Source organism: Chlamydomonas reinhardtii, chromosome 17, assembly GCF_000002595.2.
Source record: "Chlamydomonas reinhardtii strain CC-503 cw92 mt+ chromosome 17, whole genome shotgun sequence".
NCBI lineage: Eukaryota > Viridiplantae > Chlorophyta > Chlorophyceae > Chlamydomonadales > Chlamydomonadaceae > Chlamydomonas > Chlamydomonas reinhardtii.
In genome coordinates, this window is record NC_057020.1 from 5,015,746 (window position 1) to 5,031,747 (window position 16,002).

Below are 16,002 nucleotides of genomic sequence, written 5' to 3' on the forward strand. Positions count from 1 at the left end.
GCAAAAAGAAAAGCGTGAGCATGAGCAGCGACCGCAACTGCTACGTTACCTTTGACGAGATAACCGCGCGCCAAGCTGCGCCACTCCGGCGTCCTAATGCTTGTGACTCTCAGCTGGTGTATACGGCTGTCAGAGGCTGGGCTGGCGCAGACTGGCCGCAGACTACCAAGCGAAGGCTGCGATGCGTTGTGATAACGCGAACCCCAAGAGACCCACCTGGAACACAGCCAGGCATCCGCGGTGAGCCAGGAGTAGTACGTACATGCGAGGACAAGAGGAAAGAGAACGGCAGAAAGGAGGGTGCGGCATGGCGAGTGTCAAAACGTTGAGGCCGGCGCAGAAAATAAACCAGGGTGGCTGCTTAGCTGCGGCCGGGCTGACGTGAAGGCTGACTGGCTGCTGTATATGGTGAGCTGAGACTGGTATGAAAGGCTGGTGCCGGCCAGGCGAGTTGGGCATGAGGCGCTGCTGCATGGGGACATGACGCTCTGTAGGCCATGGGGTAAACTGACGGGTGCGGACCGTAGTACGGTTCCCCACACCCGTCCAGGAACCGGCCCACGCACGGTGCAGCGGGGCCGGCCGGGTGGAGGAACCGGGCTGGCAGCTGGGCTGGACGTCGCGACGTTGAGCTCGACAAGAATCTGGGCCCGGGGGGGGCGGGGCGTGCTGGGGCGCTGCGGGCGTGCCGACGACGTCGGCGTGTCACAAAACCCCGAAGTCCACGTGAAAGCCAGAAGAGATAAGCGCTGTCAAGAAAAAAGCCAGCAACGTTCCATAAATAGTCTCAGTACAAACGAGATTCGTGCAGGGCATCGTGCCAACCGCGTGAATGGTGGCTGCACCCGCAAGCGGGAGGCTCGCCCTTGCCAAACACTTAAGGGCGGGACCTTAAGTAGGTCCCTGCCACTGGGCAACAGATACCAGCGTGAACTTGCCGGGGCCCAGGGGCGATTATCCCTGTTCTCTCCTGTTATTGAAAATGCTTGAAAAAACGCAACACGCACAAGCGAACATGACGTTGTAGAGCCGAGGCCAGTGAGCTAGCACAAGCAAAAAGAAAAGCGTGAGCATGAGCAGCGACCGCAACTGCTACGTTACCTTTGACGAGATAACCGCGCGCCAAGCTGCGCCACTCCGGCGTCCTAATGCTTGTGACTCTCAGCTGGTGTATACGGCTGTCAGAGGCTGGGCTGGCGCAGACTGGCCGCAGACTACCAAGCGAAGGCTGCGATGCGTTGTGATAACGCGAACCCCAAGAGACCCACCTGGAACACAGCCAGGCATCCGCGGTGAGCCAGGAGTAGTACGTACATGCGAGGACAAGAGGAAAGAGAACGGCAGAAAGGAGGGTGCGGCATGGCGAGTGTCAAAACGTTGAGGCCGGCGCAGAAAATAAACCAGGGTGGCTGCTTAGCTGCGGCCGGGCTGACGTGAAGGCTGACTGGCTGCTGTATATGGTGAGCTGAGACTGGTATGAAAGGCTGGTGCCGGCCAGGCGAGTTGGGCATGAGGCGCTGCTGCATGGGGACATGACGCTCTGTAGGCCATGGGCCTTTGGGTGAGCCCAGCCGGAGGGGTCCAGGTCCCGTGCGTATGGCGTCGCAGGTGTCGCTAGGTAGATTTAGGCTGCATGGTGACCGGTGTGGTACAATTTGGGCAGGATTAGGTACAGGTTGTGGTTGCAGACAGGTGGGGCACAGATTTGCTTTGTCGGCATCAGGATACACAGGTGGGTGGTTGCTGCGTTGGGGCTGAGTAGGGGGTGTTGATTGCCCCGTCTCACCGGCTCCCTCCTCGTCTTCGGTGCTCATTGCCGCGGCCACGGCGGGCCCAGCCTTTGTGGTGATGCAGGGCGCGCGCGCACTGGCCAGCCTGTACCATGCCTCGAGCTGCAGCACGTCGAAGGCGACACGCAGGGGGTGCTGCTTGCCCGGCGTGTCGGGCTTCGCGGCGCAGCTCGCTTGCGTGATGCCATGCGTCCCTATTGATTGCATTGGAAGCGCGGGTAGGCGATGTGAGGTGTTTGAGGTCTTGTAGGCGCTAAATGGTTCGCAGTGTTGGCTTGCGCTGGCGATCCGCTGGGCGGAAGCCGAGTGTAGGGACCGCAGGCATAGGCTTTGGCCATAGCAGCGAGTATTGTTAAGTGAGGCACTAGCAAAGCTTGCGGGTGTCATTTTTGTTTGCATACGAGCTGTGCTTCGTCCCAGGTGTAGTGTAGATTTGCATTGGCTCTCAACGAGTTTTGGAGGGTGCCATATTCTATTGTAATGTAGTGGTAGTGCTCCTTCTTTCGATTGATTATCGATGGGCCCTGTGACGGGGTCAGTCGCGTGTCGGTATTTAACCTTTGTTCGGTTTGTTCTACCTAATTGGTATTCTTCTTGTCTGGGCGTATCTGATGAGTGTTCCATGTAGTTTGTTTGTGTCTGGGAGGGCAGGTCGCTGGGGAAGGCTTTGGCGGTGCAGGTTTCTTTCTTGTTTTGTTGTTTATCCGAGTGGTTTTGGTAGTGTATATCAGGCTTTCTTGAGTATTGCTGCCATAATGTCGGAAGCTTGTTCAGAGGGCGTTCTGTCTCGTGTGAGTGCTCTGCTGTAGGTTGGTTATCACGTTTGATATACTGGTGGTTATTCGTGGGTGTTGGGAGGGATTCCCACTGTATGTCAAGGCTGGGTCTCGGTTCTTGGTCCCTTGCTTCGCTGGAACGGTTTACATGTTTGACTTCCTGATATTCTGCATTCGCTAGCAGGCAGTCTTGGGAGTCGTGAGGGGCTTCCGGGGGAGAAATTGAGGATAATGGCGCCATTTCTTGCCAGTTCCGCTGGAGCTCGGCCGATGGGTCCCCTCCACCGATTCCTGTTGTCTGAGACAGCTCACGAGATCGAGACCATAGGTCTACGAGAGCCCGAGAGACTCCAGGAGGGTGGATGGGTCCAGTCGACGACCGGGGGCTTTCCAGCGGGAACTTGTTTGTGAGGCTTATCATTAACATGATAAGGACCCGTAGGAGGGCCATTTTGGGGCTCAAAGCTCCGATTTTCCCGACAGCTCTCAACAGAGTGCTTCCAAGCTGGTATCCGCGCGTGTTCGCAGCGAGATATCGTATAATCTTAAACATATATTTTTAACAGTACCGTCATCACACGGGCTTTGACCCTTGCCCTGAACGACCCCGGCAGACTAGGCATGGTCACGCATGCCCTGCTGGACCTACAAAGCCGCATCGCCGGCACAGCAGCCATACACAAACTACGTCGGGAAAGCCACTTCTACACCACACTCAAACAACTCAGTATCATGCGAGAATACGACATCACCCTGTGGGACCACGGAGCGCCGTATGCCGGCCCCATCAACACCATCCTCCAAGCAGTGGACCGTAACCGCCGACCCATCCCACACCACCTCGTACATACACTGGCGCAGGCCGGCCTGGACCTCAGAGCCCTGATAAGCACGGAACGCACGACAGAAGGCCTAACCTGCCTGATTCCCTCTGACTCCCTGTTCCTCCGCCTCCCCCGTAACCAATGCAAACGTCAACACCGTATCGCGCTGAACAGGCTGAGCCTCTGCCTTAGTGCCGAAGGTGCCCCAACCCGCGCGGCTCCATATGACCATCCGGAGACCTACAACTGCCACCTGCCCCTCCCTCAGCAATACCGTGCCCTCCCGGCAACACCCGCCTTCACGGCCCTGCTCCCGCAATCCGCCACAGCCACCGGCGCCCCCCAGACCACTCTCATTGCTCACCGTCAACATATGACCACCCTACACCCCGAGCCCAACTCGACCCAACCACACGCGCCCACCGCTTTTAACGCAACCGCACCACCCCGGGCCGCCCAGCCCCGAGGCGTGCCCACGCGCCAAGCTGCCCTCACCCGCCACCTTCGCCCCGTTGAGACTGCATGCACACTGGCGGCCATACCCGCACCACCGACGCAGGCAGGCACGCCCGACCCGAACCAAACCGCCACACCCATCGCCCTAGCCCAGGGTACAGCACCCACCCTGCCCCCCGCCGACACTCCAGCCACGCAGCCTCAAACTCAAACCAACACCAACAAACGCAAGCGGATTAATCTGCAGGTTAAGAAAGTGAAGGGACCGTCCGCCTCTAAACGCCTGGAACGGAGAATCGAAGCGGAGCCATGACACGACCCACTGGGCACGCGAGGACAACGCGACCACACAGGGAGACACGGCTTTGTCTTGGACCATGGCGAACCCGTGGCAGGAGACACCGTACCCGCTGACCTTGTCATGTGGGCCCCGCGCTTCTACTCCATGCTGCAAAAAGACATGAGCGGGCAAACACACATACCCCGCCTTGGCATCCCACCTGGGAAACAGAAGTTCCCAACTACGCTACCGCGCCCACGCTACGCTCGACAAATACCCACACACCTGATCGACCACGGCAGAGGTTGCTTAGCGATAAGTTGGTGTGTAATGTCGGTTCAGACCCGAGTTCGATCCTCCCCATATTCGGTACAGGGGAAACCTCCGTGCGTATTCAAATCACGCAGGGACCGCACGGCTCTTCAGTCGTGTCCTTGTCATCCGTGGCTAACGTCAGATAAGAGAGCGGTCGTGAAGTGCCGGCAAAGGGGCCGGACTCTGGAGCGATCCAGAGTTTCAGTTGAGATGTTGCCCGACAGTCGGCATTACCTGATCCCCCGATCTCAGGTACCGAAAGCCGTGAGGGTAGATCATCCGAGCTGAACATGGATAAGACACCAGGGGCTTAATCCACCCCGCTCCCACCGGTGGGCAGGACCGGCAAATGATAAGGTGGTCGTGGTGACTTCCCGCCTTCTCTCGAACTGTGTTGAGAGATGATCAGCGAAGGCGTTGCCCCGTTAATACATGCTAGGCCCTATGGGCCAGCGTTGGGATTATTATTATTACCCACACACCTGACCACCCCGTATTTCCTAAACGACGGGGAACCACACAACCCAGTCCAAACCTACCTTCGCGACCACAATGCAACAAAGGCCCCACTGTGCGCGTATGACACGCCCGCCCGATGGGCACAGGCCGGAGACTTCATTATTGAACCTGAGCTTTCACGCTGGCCCACCATAACCGGGGCCGATCCCGCTAACCCTGACGACCCCCGTGAAGCTGACCCCGACCCCAATGGCATGTCCCGCAAAGCCTATATGGCAGAACGTGCACTCCTGAGACAACGCACACAACCCCAAGACGGACGCCCACGCCTGATCACACGGTGGATGGGCATACGCGCGCAAGTAATGACTGGCGGCCTCCAATGGCCCAAGAATACCAGCGACGCCACACGCGCAGCCAGCCAGCTGATCTTCTCCCTCTACTATGACCTGGAATCCGTATCACAAGTCCACGCTGGCCCAATCCACAAACTGATTGCTGCACCGGCCCGCAACGAACGCCCTCAAACTGCCCTAATAATAATAATAATAATAATAATTAATAATAATAATAATTACAACGCCGGCCCATAGGGTCCTGGCATGGATTAACGGGGCAAGGTGACTAGGGCGAGAGGGCCCACCCCCCTCACGCTGACGCCTCACCACGAAAGAGTCACAACCTCCGAACCTACAACCTCCAAGTCCTAGGCCGCTCTTCAAAGTCCACTACATCCGAGCCTGCACACCTAACATATCGTGCTAGGGAAACGCCGCGTTATAGTAGTGGAGCACTGCCAGTTTGTGCAAACCGAGGAGCCATGGCACTCCTCCTCGAGCCTTGGATCTTGAGCCTTGTCTTGAACCTTGGACCTCGCCACTGAATCGGACTTCTGCACCACGACCTTTCTAGGTTGCAGCGGGCATAAGCCCGCAATTGCCACTATGGGCAATTACCTTTCGTTCGTGGGATCACCAATCGGTTTCACACCAATCTTTCGCCTTTTGCATAATTGGGCTTTTATCCGGATTTGTACCCGGGTCCCTTCTGCCGTAAGGACGAGTCAAATCGCTAACCAGCTAGGCCGGGGGCCTGATTGTGCACACCCTCCTCCTCTGGGCGCGAGGCGGGGGAGGGGGTGGGGGTGGGGGTTGTGCTGCTGGCTGCACGGATGTAACGTGTGCTGAGGTGCTGCAGGGCGGGTCGGAGGATTCTGGGTTCTGGGTTGTCAAGGCTTGGAAAGGTGTGTCAGCCGTACAGGCATTGATTGGTGCAAATTAAGCAACGAGTGTTGACCAGCGCCATCACCAACATAAGTGATTAATGGGCTGTTCATGCTGGGCTGCAATTCAACAGCGCTCGTATCTTACGGAGGCAGGGGCGGTGTTAGGGGCCGAATTCCTTAAAATAGCTTCGTTTAGTTGATAAAACAGGTTGCCACCGCTTCTCACCCTGATCCGTACGATGTGGACACTGACATGATACGCCCACTCCTTGCTGCGTCCCGTCGACCCAACCCGCCGTCAACACTCAACACGCATAGATACAGCCCTTTGAGCCTTCTTACGATATGCCATCAATTCTAGCTGTCGGTCAAGGCAAACGTAACGACCGCCCCCAACATCATTAGTGCTTCTATGGTGGTGCCCATCCGTGAGGCAGACTGCTGTGAACACACGCAACAGTGCAACAACAACAGCTATACCACCTCAGCGCTTGTGATGATCTGTGCTCAACAGCCGTCATTGATGTGTGAGGCCTACGTCTCCCTTGTTGCAAGTCGTGGTGCAGATGCAAGCAGAGGTAGCATTGTTTAGGGCACGTGCGCTAGTACCCACGCAAGCTGATACGGGAGCACGTTGATCATGTCGGGTGGTGCGCGATGGCGAGAGTGCATCATGTGCAGGACAGCAGCATGCAGGTGCCGCCATTTATCTACGGAAACGGGCGCGTGCCAGGCCTCCCACAGGTGCACGACTTCGAATCCGTGGCCGTACACGCTCCACGCCACGTCAGACGTGTTGGTGATGGTGGGAGGACCAGGAGTGGGTGCAAGTGCGTTGCCGGGCGCGGTGGGAGTGGTTGGCTGGAGAACGTTGAATGCTGCAACGGCCATGCCGTCGGGCGTGGCGCGCAGGACGCGCAGGGTTGGCAGGTTGCAGGCCCAGAGTGCGAAATTCGCGGCACTGGAGAAACTGGAGGGAGCGTCAGGTGGGCCCAGGAGAATGGCACCGGTCCATGCGCCGGTAGACTGCACTTGTTGGTGCCCCTGCGTAGGGTGGGGGATGGCGGATTGGAGTGGAGGTGTGGGCGTGCAGTGGAAGGCATGGGGCCGCAGCAGGTTTTGGATGCGGCAGGTAGAGGGCGGGAGGTACGGTGGACACCTAGACTCCTAGGCACGACGCTGCTGCCGTGCGAGCCCCTGCCGCACCCGGACACGTGCCCGCACCTGCTGTAGGAGTAGGTCGTATGCCCATTGCATAGCGTGTTCGCTGCCGGCCATGGCGATGGCGTCAAGGTCGATGCGAGCGCCACGGTCATGGAGGAGCTGCAGGATGGGCAGGGGTGCGCCATTGCGGGCCGCGGAGGTGAAAGCCGAGTTGTATGCCCAGGTGTCCTGCGGATGGGCAGGCGGTACGGCTGCAGCCACCATGGCAACTGTGTCCCAGGAGGAGATCTGTGCAACCATGTGCAAGTCGTGCGCTGTTATGCTGAAACCGCGGCGTAGGAATGCTTCTGCTTGTGGGCGGTTGTCTCTAAGCCGGATGACGCCCTCGTCGCGGGTCGAGGAGAAGAGCGTACAGCCTGCGTTGCAGTGGCGCGCGGCCATTTCGCCCATGTGGAGGACTGTGTCTGCAGCTTCGTCAGGGGTGCCATGCTGTAGAAGCAGGCGGTTGCGTAGGTCCTGCGGCACAGCCACGCCGGCTGCGGCCAGCGTTGCTAGGACCGCGGGAATGTTTCTGAGGTTCGGGTCGCGCAGGAACGTGTCAGAGCTCAGGAGGTCTGTTGCAACAGCCTGCCAGCCTTGCGGTGCGCGCAGCAGCAGCAGCTGGATGCTGTCTGTGTTGGGCACAGGCAGTTGAGACGCCGCGAGTGTGATGCTGCGGCAGACGCGCAGCACGACTGACGGATCGGGTGGCTGAGGTGCTGGTGGCTGCGGCAAGGCTTCTTGAATGGCTGGCTGTTGTGGTGGTGGCGCAGGCGCTGCTGGCGGAGCCACGGCTGGGAAGGCAGGTGGCTGTTGTGCTGCCGGCGCGTCCACCGCGGGCGGTTCTGCTGCTGGGTCCGCAGGCAGTGGCAGCGGCAAGCTGTGCGGCCACTCAGGAATGTAGGTGGTGAGCACGTGGTTCAGGAACTGGGTGGAGCAGCCTGCTGCGATGCCGTCCATGATTTTGGCTCGCCAGTACGCGCCGTACCAGCTGTACGGCGGGGCATGCTGCAGGGCGCGCTCGACTAGGGCTGTGTGTCCGCGTGCAGCCGCTGCCTTGATGCTGCTTGCTGGAAGGGTGTGCCAGGCGTCGTGCTGTGCGAATCGGGCGTTAAGGAAGTCTAGCACACTGCTGTGGCCGCCGATGCAAGCGCCCTGTTGCGTGCTGGTGTACAGCTCTTGCCAGTCTTGAGGGTCTGCGTGTGCTACCGTGTCGAAGAGGAGCGTGAGGACATCAAGGTGCCCGGCGCTGCCGGCGGCCACGAATGCTGAGCAGGTGAGCGCGCAGCCGTGGCTGATGAGCTGTTGGCAGAGGTGCAGCAAGCCAGCCTGCGCGGCGGATGCCAGTACCTCTGTGTTCATTGCAACGCCGCTGTACTGGATTGCTGCAGTGGCGCTGGCTGCGTGCCCTGACGCCGCTGCGAGGCATGCGAGCCGGCGTCGTTGCGGCAGGGACAGGTGGGCCCAGGCGGCTGCGGTGGCGAAGTTCTCCTGGAATGCGCGGCCGGGCCAGCCCGGTGGTGGCACGTGCGTGTCAAGCCGCCGAGGTCGCAAGTATCCAGGGTACGTGTGCGGGCCGGCGAGAAACACGCGGCGGTGCTGAGGCGCGGAAAGGCTGTTGCGCAGGAAGCGCGAGGTGCGCCGGAGCGCAGTGGCCCCATCAGCGGTGTTAAGGAAGGTTGCGATATGGAGCCAAAGGTCGGCGGGCAGGTTCTGCCAGTCCGGGGCCATGTCGGTGCTAAAGTTGAGGCGCGTGCAACTAGAGTGCCGGATTTGACTAGGCGCTGGATATAGCGGGCGTGATGTTGGATATGTACTGTTATATTTGGTTTCAGCCTTTGTGTTCAGCGTAGGCGTGAGTGTGATCGAGATGATGGGCGACTCGCGGATTGCCGGTCGCAAAGGTTGCCGGATGGTTTAATTATATAGACCTTGTGGTTTCCTTATATAGACTTGGAAGCCTCGTGGTTTATTTATATGAGGAATGAGTCGGGTTCGGTGCGAGGCCGATTTGGAGAGCGCGCGCAAGAAGCCGCGGCAGGACGCGAATGATGTGCTGATCGTCCCGTTCGGGCCGATGTCTGTGGAGGCAGGCGAGGCGGCTCAAGCGCAGCGGTAGGTAACAGCGCCGGGAATCGGATAAGCCTGGCGGCTCAGCGCTCGGGCGCGCGATGAAGCTGGGCAGTGGCTTTTTTGCGGGTGCTGACAGCAGGGATGTGGATGGGTGCATGGCAAAGGCGGAGCGGCAACGTTGGAAGGCGTTTAAGTGATTGCGTGGGAATGTGCTGCGCTCGCCGCTGCAAATGCAGATCGGAGCGCGCCAAGGCCGACGCACAGCTGGGCGCCAACATGCTGCTGCCGCCGTATCAGGGCCGGCTGGTGGTCGGGAGCACGGGCGTGATCGCGCGCACGATGGCGCATCTGCGCGCGCGGTACGCCTTTGTTCCGATCCCGGGCCAGACCAAGCTTCGCAAGGTGTACGCGTGCGAGACTCCGGCCTGCAACGCTCGTATGGAGTGGGTTGCCAAGGATGCTACCGCCAAGGCCTGGCTCGTTTCGCATAGCCCGCACAGCCATGCGGCAGCCGCGCCGACGCCTACGGCGACACCCGGCCAGCTGACAAGGTGTGTTTGATGGAGTGGGACCACGCGTGTTGGTGTGCGCGTGTGCGTGCGGGGTGGGGGTGGGGGTAGGGGTAGGGGGGTAGGCGGAATCGGGGCCAGGCAAGCGGGCGAGGGGTACAGGAGCTCGCAGTGGGCGCGAGGTACATAGGACCGCACAGGGGTGCTTTGTGGGGCGCTGTTTTGAGCGGGCCTTTGCGCACGTATTGTGTATATACAGGCAAGCGCTGCGCAACAAGAACTTCTGCATCGCCAAGACTTGGGTGGAGACGTTCAAGCGTACACTGGTCGCCGCTGAGCTGAGCAGGTGCAGTAGCGGGATTTCTCAGCACAGCAACGGCAGGGCACCAGCGTACTGAGATCGGACAGGTCTGCTGCGCGTGCGGCATGACTCCCCCGGTGCGGGGGATTCAGGCGAAGCGCTGGCCGCTTGCGGCAGGCGTGGCTGCCGATGCTGTCGTCGGCAGCACCAGGCTCTGCATCGCCCCCGTTGTGTGGGGCCCGCATCCTGGGTAGTGCAGCGTTGGCAGGGGGGTAGTTGCGCGGGAGTAGTTGCTTGTGGGAAGTGGAGGGAGGTGCATGCGCAAGATCTGTTGCAGCAGTGGCATGATTCCCCCGGTGCGGGGGACGTAGTCATTGTTTGCAGCAGCAGGCTCTGCGCTGCTCCCGTTGTGTGGGGCTCGCATCCTGGGGAGTGGGGTGTAGGCGTGGGCATGGGTGGGCGCCTTGCATGGGTGATTCACACTGACCATTGTGCCTGCAATTGTGTGTTCTGTGCATGGAGGCGCGAGGAGGGTGCTGCGTCAGCGGAAGCTGCGCAGGAGCTGCTTGTGCAAGGCGTGGCCAGCAGCATCGGGTGGGTTCGCTTGTATGTGCGGCTGTGGGCAGGGCAGGCAGGGACAGTGCATGCCAACTGCTGCAAGGCACTCTGCCGACGCTGTGCACATGTTTGGATACCCGCATGGTTGCAGGGAGGGGCAGTGGTGCAAGCTGCGCCCGGATCTGGACGCGCTCGGCGTGAAGCTCGACGCCAACGGCATCGTCACGCACCTCAAGTACGCCCTCGCGCCGCCCAAGCCGCCCAGCGCACACCTCGTGGAGGTGATGCAGGCTGGTGCCATCCGCGACATCCTGATGGGCATGGGCTGGGCCGCGCTGCCGGAGCAGCAGGTTCGGGTGTTCGACATTGACCTTGCCGCTGCGGATGCGCTCGCGCTGGAGGCCCTGCAAGGGTGGGCACGCATAGCGGGGGTGGCGCTGCAAGGCGAAGGCCAGAAGCTGGTGCGGCGCCAGCAGGGGCTTAGCACCGGCGGCGACAAAACCTCGTGGTACCAGCAGTGGTTCGCGGAGTGCCCGTTCGGCCTGCTGGATGTCACCGGGCAGGACGTGCTGGTGTGTGCCGTGCGGCGCACAGCAGATGGTGGGCTGCAACGCGCGCCGCTCGTCTCTGTAGGGCAGGTGCGAATAAGCTGCGGTCCGGGCGCATGTTGTTGCATGTTATCGGTTGTATGGCGGTGTGCGTGTTCAGCATGCTGCTGTCGCGCTTGCCTGCAGGTGTCGGGCGAGGCGGGGCGCGCTCTGCGCAACAAGGTGGCGCGCACGTGTCAAGAGGTCCACAATGGCGACGCCTGGGCTCACATCGACAAGCACTACGACGGCAACTTCTGGATGGCGGGGCTGGCGTCGCCTGCTCGCGTGGGACACATCATCTGCAGGCAAGAGCACCAGGGGGGTGTTGCATGCGGGCGGCAAGGGTGGCGCGGGCATGGAGGAGAGGCATGGATGTGCGGTGGGGCCGAGATTGACTGATACGTTGCTGTGCAGGTACGTCAACCAGATCATCTACGAGTGCGAGGCGGAGCATTATCCATTCAGCATCGAGGAGGCGCTGGAGGAGATGTGTACGGCGGTGTGGGAGGCGGCGGTGCAGGTTGCGCCGTACCTGACCAAGTACAGGTGAGGGCGCCGCGTAGCCGCGGGGCTGCATGCAAGGGCAGTACGTGCAGGATGGTTGTGTGGGGCGTCGCGTACGTAGCATTGATGTGTGGTGCTGCACGCTCTGGGTCTGCGCGCAGGGATGAGTTCTTGTCTGCCTGGGGGCGCCAGGCGATGTACGGCGACACGGCAACTAACCTCGTGAGCATGACCAAGAACTGCGCGGTGTCGTTGCACTTCGACACAACGGACGGTGAGGCTGGTGCGCAGGGGTGTATATCAGGGAAGCGCTGCTTGTGTATTTGTGTGTGTGGGCGGGGGGGGGGGGGGGGGCGGGCGGTGGATGGGTGAGTGGGTGTGCGTGCGAGCTGGCTTGTGTAGATCTGGGAGGGTGGGCGTACTGTGAGGCAAGGTGGTGGTGCTGGTCTGCTATCTGCGTGCTGCTAATGAGTGTGAATTTCTTCGCGTGGGAATTGACACGCAGGGCCGTACAGCATCATGCTGTGGCGCCACAACGGTGCCGGCAGCCTGGACGGCGGGCATTTCTTGATGCCTGGCGCCTCCATCAAGGTAAATGGCCAGGTGGTGCATCTCTGCGGGCGGGTGTGGTTTTGTGTGTGTCGGCCAGGCGCGCGTATAGTGAGGTCGCGGTGCGGACATGCAAGTCATATGGGCGCTGTTGTTTGCAGGTGCTGCCGACCGACATGACGATCGTGGTGCTGGCTGCTGGCATGGTCACGCATGGGACGGCGCCCGTGCTGGAGTCCACTGGCGACGCGCGGCGGTATGGCTACTCGCATTTCCTGCGTGTGCCGGCCATGGAGCGTGTGGCGCGGCTGATCAAGGCATCTGGCGGAAAGAAGAAGATGGAGGAGCTGCAGGTACAGGGCATGAAGCGCGTGTTGGCTGCACGTACAGCAGCGGATCGGAAGGCGCGGCGGGATGAAATCCAGAAGCAGCGGGACGAGCTCCTGAAGAGCGCGCTGGACGGCGAGGCGCTGCCCGAGGGCGAGCATTTAGCGTTTGCTGTGCGAGGGTTGAAGTGGCACCGGGACATTGTGAAGTGCCTGGTATGGCAGGACTTCAAGGGCAAGTCCTGAGACCTGTAGCAGGAGGAGCGGGTGGGTAGTAGTGGTTCGTGTAGAGGCGTGTTGGGCTGTGTAAGTGAGAGGTCATGGGAGTACACAACGCAAATAAAGCAAGAACAGCGGGAGTTTGGTAGGCAGCGCCAACAGGCGCGAACGCTGCTGGGGAGTTGGTGTGTTGCAGTGGGAGTTGGGCCATGCACGTGAGACAGCGAGTGGCCGTACAGGTGTTCGCATTTGCATGTTAAAAGGACTGTGCCATTTGCGCCAAGCAAGTGGATGGAGTGGGTGGGTGATGAACTGGATTGTGGGGTAGAGCTGTGGGCAGGGGCATGCGTTGGGGAACCGGTTTTTCTGTGAGGGCGTGTGGGTGCGCTAAGGGCAATGTAACAAGACAGCGTGGCTGTAGTCAGGTAGCAGTGTAGGGTTGCGGTTGGGGCTGGGCTGCAGCGGAAGTAGAAGTAGGGGTAGCTGCTTGTTGTGGTGAAGATGCGCGGGGTGTCGTGCTGGCGAAAGCTTGCAAAGGTAGTGGGGTGCTGCATTGAGGCGCATGAGGCGCAGTGCATTGGCAGAGGTGCTGGAATGGACAGGAGGCAGCGAGTGCAATGGCATGAGATGAGCGTTTGTATACAATGAAGGTGTGCAGAACTCGCAACGTTGGCAACGTGCAACATCAATGTGTTTGTCGTGGTACCATAAGCAGAACTGCGCCAGGCTGTAAGCACTGAGACTAGGAAATGTCAAGCAGCCGCACAGAAGATACATCTACGCAACAGCCACAGCTTTTCAATAGCGCATTTGCGCGCACTACCAAGCACTTCACAAACGCCTCCGTGCACACATGCTGCGCATGAAAGCGAGGAATGCAGGTTGGTTCTAAGCAGAGGTGGAGGCGTAATCAGTCGTGGAGGAGTAATCAGCATTACGGCAGCTGCGCCTGCACGGTGGCGCCCGCGATAGTCCAACGGCCGATCCGGGCGTGCTGCGGCTCGTAGCCAGCGGACTGCGCGGCCCAAGCGAGTACGGCGTCCAGCTGCGCTCCGTAGACGACGCGCGCCACATCAGGCGGCATGGTGACCTTCAAGGTGCGGGGAGATGCGAGAGGCATGCATGGTCAGGTGGAGTGCACTCAGGAGATGCGAGAGGCACGCATGGTGAGGTGGAGTGGCGGGTGGTGGATGGCATGAGCGCAGTCCAGGGAACGCACCAGGGTGCCATCGTATGCAGCCAGCGCGGCCGACAGCAGGTAGCCGATGAGGTTGTTGTTGCTGCAGGTAGGCAGGTTTGGATGAAGCGCAGTGTGGTGAGCAAACTGGTTGGGTGATGCGGGGCCGAGCTTGGCAGGTACGTAGCCCAACCTATATAGGAGGGTGGCTTGCGCACTTACTCGAGCACCACTGGCATGAAGGCACCATACACCGGCGCGTGGCTGGTGAAGGCGGCCTGGTCGATGTTGGAGTTGAGCGTGAGCATGTTTTGGTCATGCACCAGGAGCTCGACTAGGATGTGGATCAGGAGCGGAGTGTCGGGCGTGACGCCCATGATACCGGTCTCCATTGTCGCGGTTATCTCCTCGCCGCGGTTTTGCGCGGCCATCAGGAACAGAGCACGGCGGCCGGCCGTGGGCTCGCGCAGCTTGTTCAGGATGGCGCGGCGCGAAGTGGGTGTGCGGAGCGAGAGGACGATCTGAGGCACGGACGAGTGGGGAGGGGCCAGTGGAGAAGCGGGGTGGCAGTGGTATGTATGGACACCGTGCAAAGCGAGGGAGGCTGGGGAGTGCAGATACAATGGTATGGAGGTGGAGTACGACTAAGAGGTTGTTGTGGAGCACAGCTGCGTAGGCTCACCTGGACCGTGACAGAGGGGCGGCGCACCAGGGCGTTGAGGAGGCCTGCGTAGAAGATTGGGACGTCCTCGAGCTGTAAGTCACCATCGTCATCTCCTGCTGGCGGCTGCAGCATAGCGCCAGCGATGGTGGCGGGCGCAGCGTCAGCAGCAGCGGCGGCACCAGCAGTGGCACCGGCGGCACCAGCATCCTCAGCAATGGCAGGCAGCGCAGGGTCAGCGGCGGCAGCAGGAAGACGGGGAGGGATGACGATGAGGTTCTCGTTGAACACGGCATGGAGGGGTGTCAGGAAGTTGATGGGCACACGAAGCGAGGGCACCTGCAGAGGCGTACGTGGAAGGCGCGGAAATGGATACTTGTCAATAGACGCTGAGGACCCTAAGTACCGTATGCAGGCGGAGTGCATGACACAAGCAGTGGCAGGTGCAAGGTAGGTGCTGTGGTACTTGGTGCCCACCAATAGCCTGCGGGCAGCGTTTACCGTGTTGGGAGGTGCAGTCAGCACCACCACCGAACGAGGTGAGGTTGCCAGATTCGCGCCGACTGCGGGGTTGAATTGTTGATTCACTCCACCATGGAGGTTCGTAATCGTGATGTGGTGAGGCACGTGGTAGCGGCGCGAGTTGTCTGCTGTGGGCAAGGCAGGTAGCCGGCAGTGAGGTGGCTAAGTTGGTATGGGATAATGAATTGGGCAGGAGGGAGGGCTGGATAAGAGGTACGTGCATGGTAGGCGTGCCAGCTCTGCAGGACGATAAGCACTAAAGGCCCTGGAGGTGCAGCTGCGGGCCCGAGCACTTACCCATGACGACGCTGATGACGTTGAGCACAACGTTGCACCTGTCGCTCACAGCGCGGATGGTGCCGTCATCACCTAAGATATGGACTCGGTCAGACTGGACGCCCACGGCGTGAATTGCAGGGTGCGCGGCGTTGGCGGCGCCGGCCAGCACGGTGACCACCCATCCTGAAAGGCTGTGCTCGCCCGCAGTGCTGGGCAGGTGGGCGTGGGTGACACGGGTAGAGCGCTGAGATGTGGACTGCATGCGCTTCTCGAGCGCAGCTGCAAGCGACATCCCGGTGGGCTTGCTGGGTGGCGTGCTGGAGGTAGGGGCCACAGGCGTGGCCGAGCCTGTATGCAGGGATGAACGCAGCAGAAGTCAGAATGGATACCGGCAAGAAGAGGTGCT

The 16,002-nt window shown here is 60.5% G+C and overlaps 3 protein-coding genes across 4 annotated transcripts in view; 1 reads left to right on the forward strand and 2 right to left on the reverse strand.

Moving 5' to 3' along the window:
* Window positions 1–5,462: 5,462 nt before the first annotated feature.
* Window positions 5,463–9,140, reverse strand: CHLRE_17g734741v5 (uncharacterized protein). Its single transcript, XM_043072515.1, has 3 exons — window positions 7,350–9,140; window positions 6,352–7,169; window positions 5,463–6,015 (listed from the first exon to the last, which is right to left on the reverse strand). The coding sequence occupies exons 1-2, from the start codon at window positions 9,057–9,059 to the stop codon at window positions 6,714–6,716; spliced, it is 2,166 nt and encodes a 721-aa protein (XP_042914974.1). The 5' UTR covers window positions 9,060–9,140; the 3' UTR covers window positions 5,463–6,015; window positions 6,352–6,713.
* Window positions 9,141–9,262: 122 nt separating this feature from the next.
* Window positions 9,263–13,702, forward strand: CHLRE_17g734757v5 (uncharacterized protein). The gene is made up of 10 exons (XM_043072516.1): window positions 9,263–9,443; window positions 9,638–9,952; window positions 10,170–10,256; window positions 10,734–10,805; window positions 10,921–11,407; window positions 11,504–11,664; window positions 11,774–11,905; window positions 12,025–12,137; window positions 12,369–12,454; window positions 12,574–13,702. Exons 1-10 carry the CDS (start codon window positions 9,313–9,315, stop codon window positions 12,982–12,984), a joined length of 1,995 nt encoding a protein of 664 aa, XP_042914975.1. The 5' UTR covers window positions 9,263–9,312; the 3' UTR covers window positions 12,985–13,702.
* Window positions 13,703–13,724: 22 nt separating this feature from the next.
* Window positions 13,725–16,002, reverse strand: part of CHLRE_17g734773v5 (uncharacterized protein) — a 4,843-nt gene continuing 2,565 nt past the window's right edge. Inside the window, exons 8-13 of one of the 2 annotated variants that reach the window (XM_043072518.1) lie at window positions 15,615–15,944; window positions 15,297–15,442; window positions 14,817–15,134; window positions 14,357–14,655; window positions 14,177–14,237; window positions 13,725–14,047 (exon numbers count right to left, since the gene is read on the reverse strand). In XM_043072518.1, coding sequence (XP_042914977.1) covers window positions 13,892–14,047; window positions 14,177–14,237; window positions 14,357–14,655; window positions 14,817–15,134; window positions 15,297–15,442; window positions 15,615–15,944 — 1,310 coding nt within the window. In that variant the 3' untranslated portion in view covers window positions 13,725–13,891. Of the gene's footprint in view, window positions 14,048–14,176; window positions 14,238–14,356; window positions 14,656–14,816; window positions 15,135–15,296; window positions 15,446–15,614; window positions 15,945–16,002 lie in introns of both variants that reach the window. The other variant, XM_043072517.1, reaches the window with a different exon arrangement.

Coding starts and splice junctions, on each gene's coding strand:
- CHLRE_17g734741v5 (XM_043072515.1), bottom strand. CDS start 9,059: ATGGCCCCGGACTGGCAGAACCTGCCCGCCGACCTTTGGCTCCATATC. Junction 7,170..7,349: donor ACGACCTACTCCTACAGCAG/GTGCGGGCACGT, acceptor CACCCTACGCAG/GGGCACCAACAAGTGCAGTC.
- CHLRE_17g734757v5 (XM_043072516.1), top strand. CDS start 9,313: ATGAGTCGGGTTCGGTGCGAGGCCGATTTGGAGAGCGCGCGCAAGAAG. Junction 10,257..10,733: donor GTCGCCGCTGAGCTGAGCAG/GTGCAGTAGCGG, acceptor CTGTGCATGGAG/GCGCGAGGAGGGTGCTGCGT. Junction 11,408..11,503: donor CGCTCGTCTCTGTAGGGCAG/GTGCGAATAAGC, acceptor GCTTGCCTGCAG/GTGTCGGGCGAGGCGGGGCG.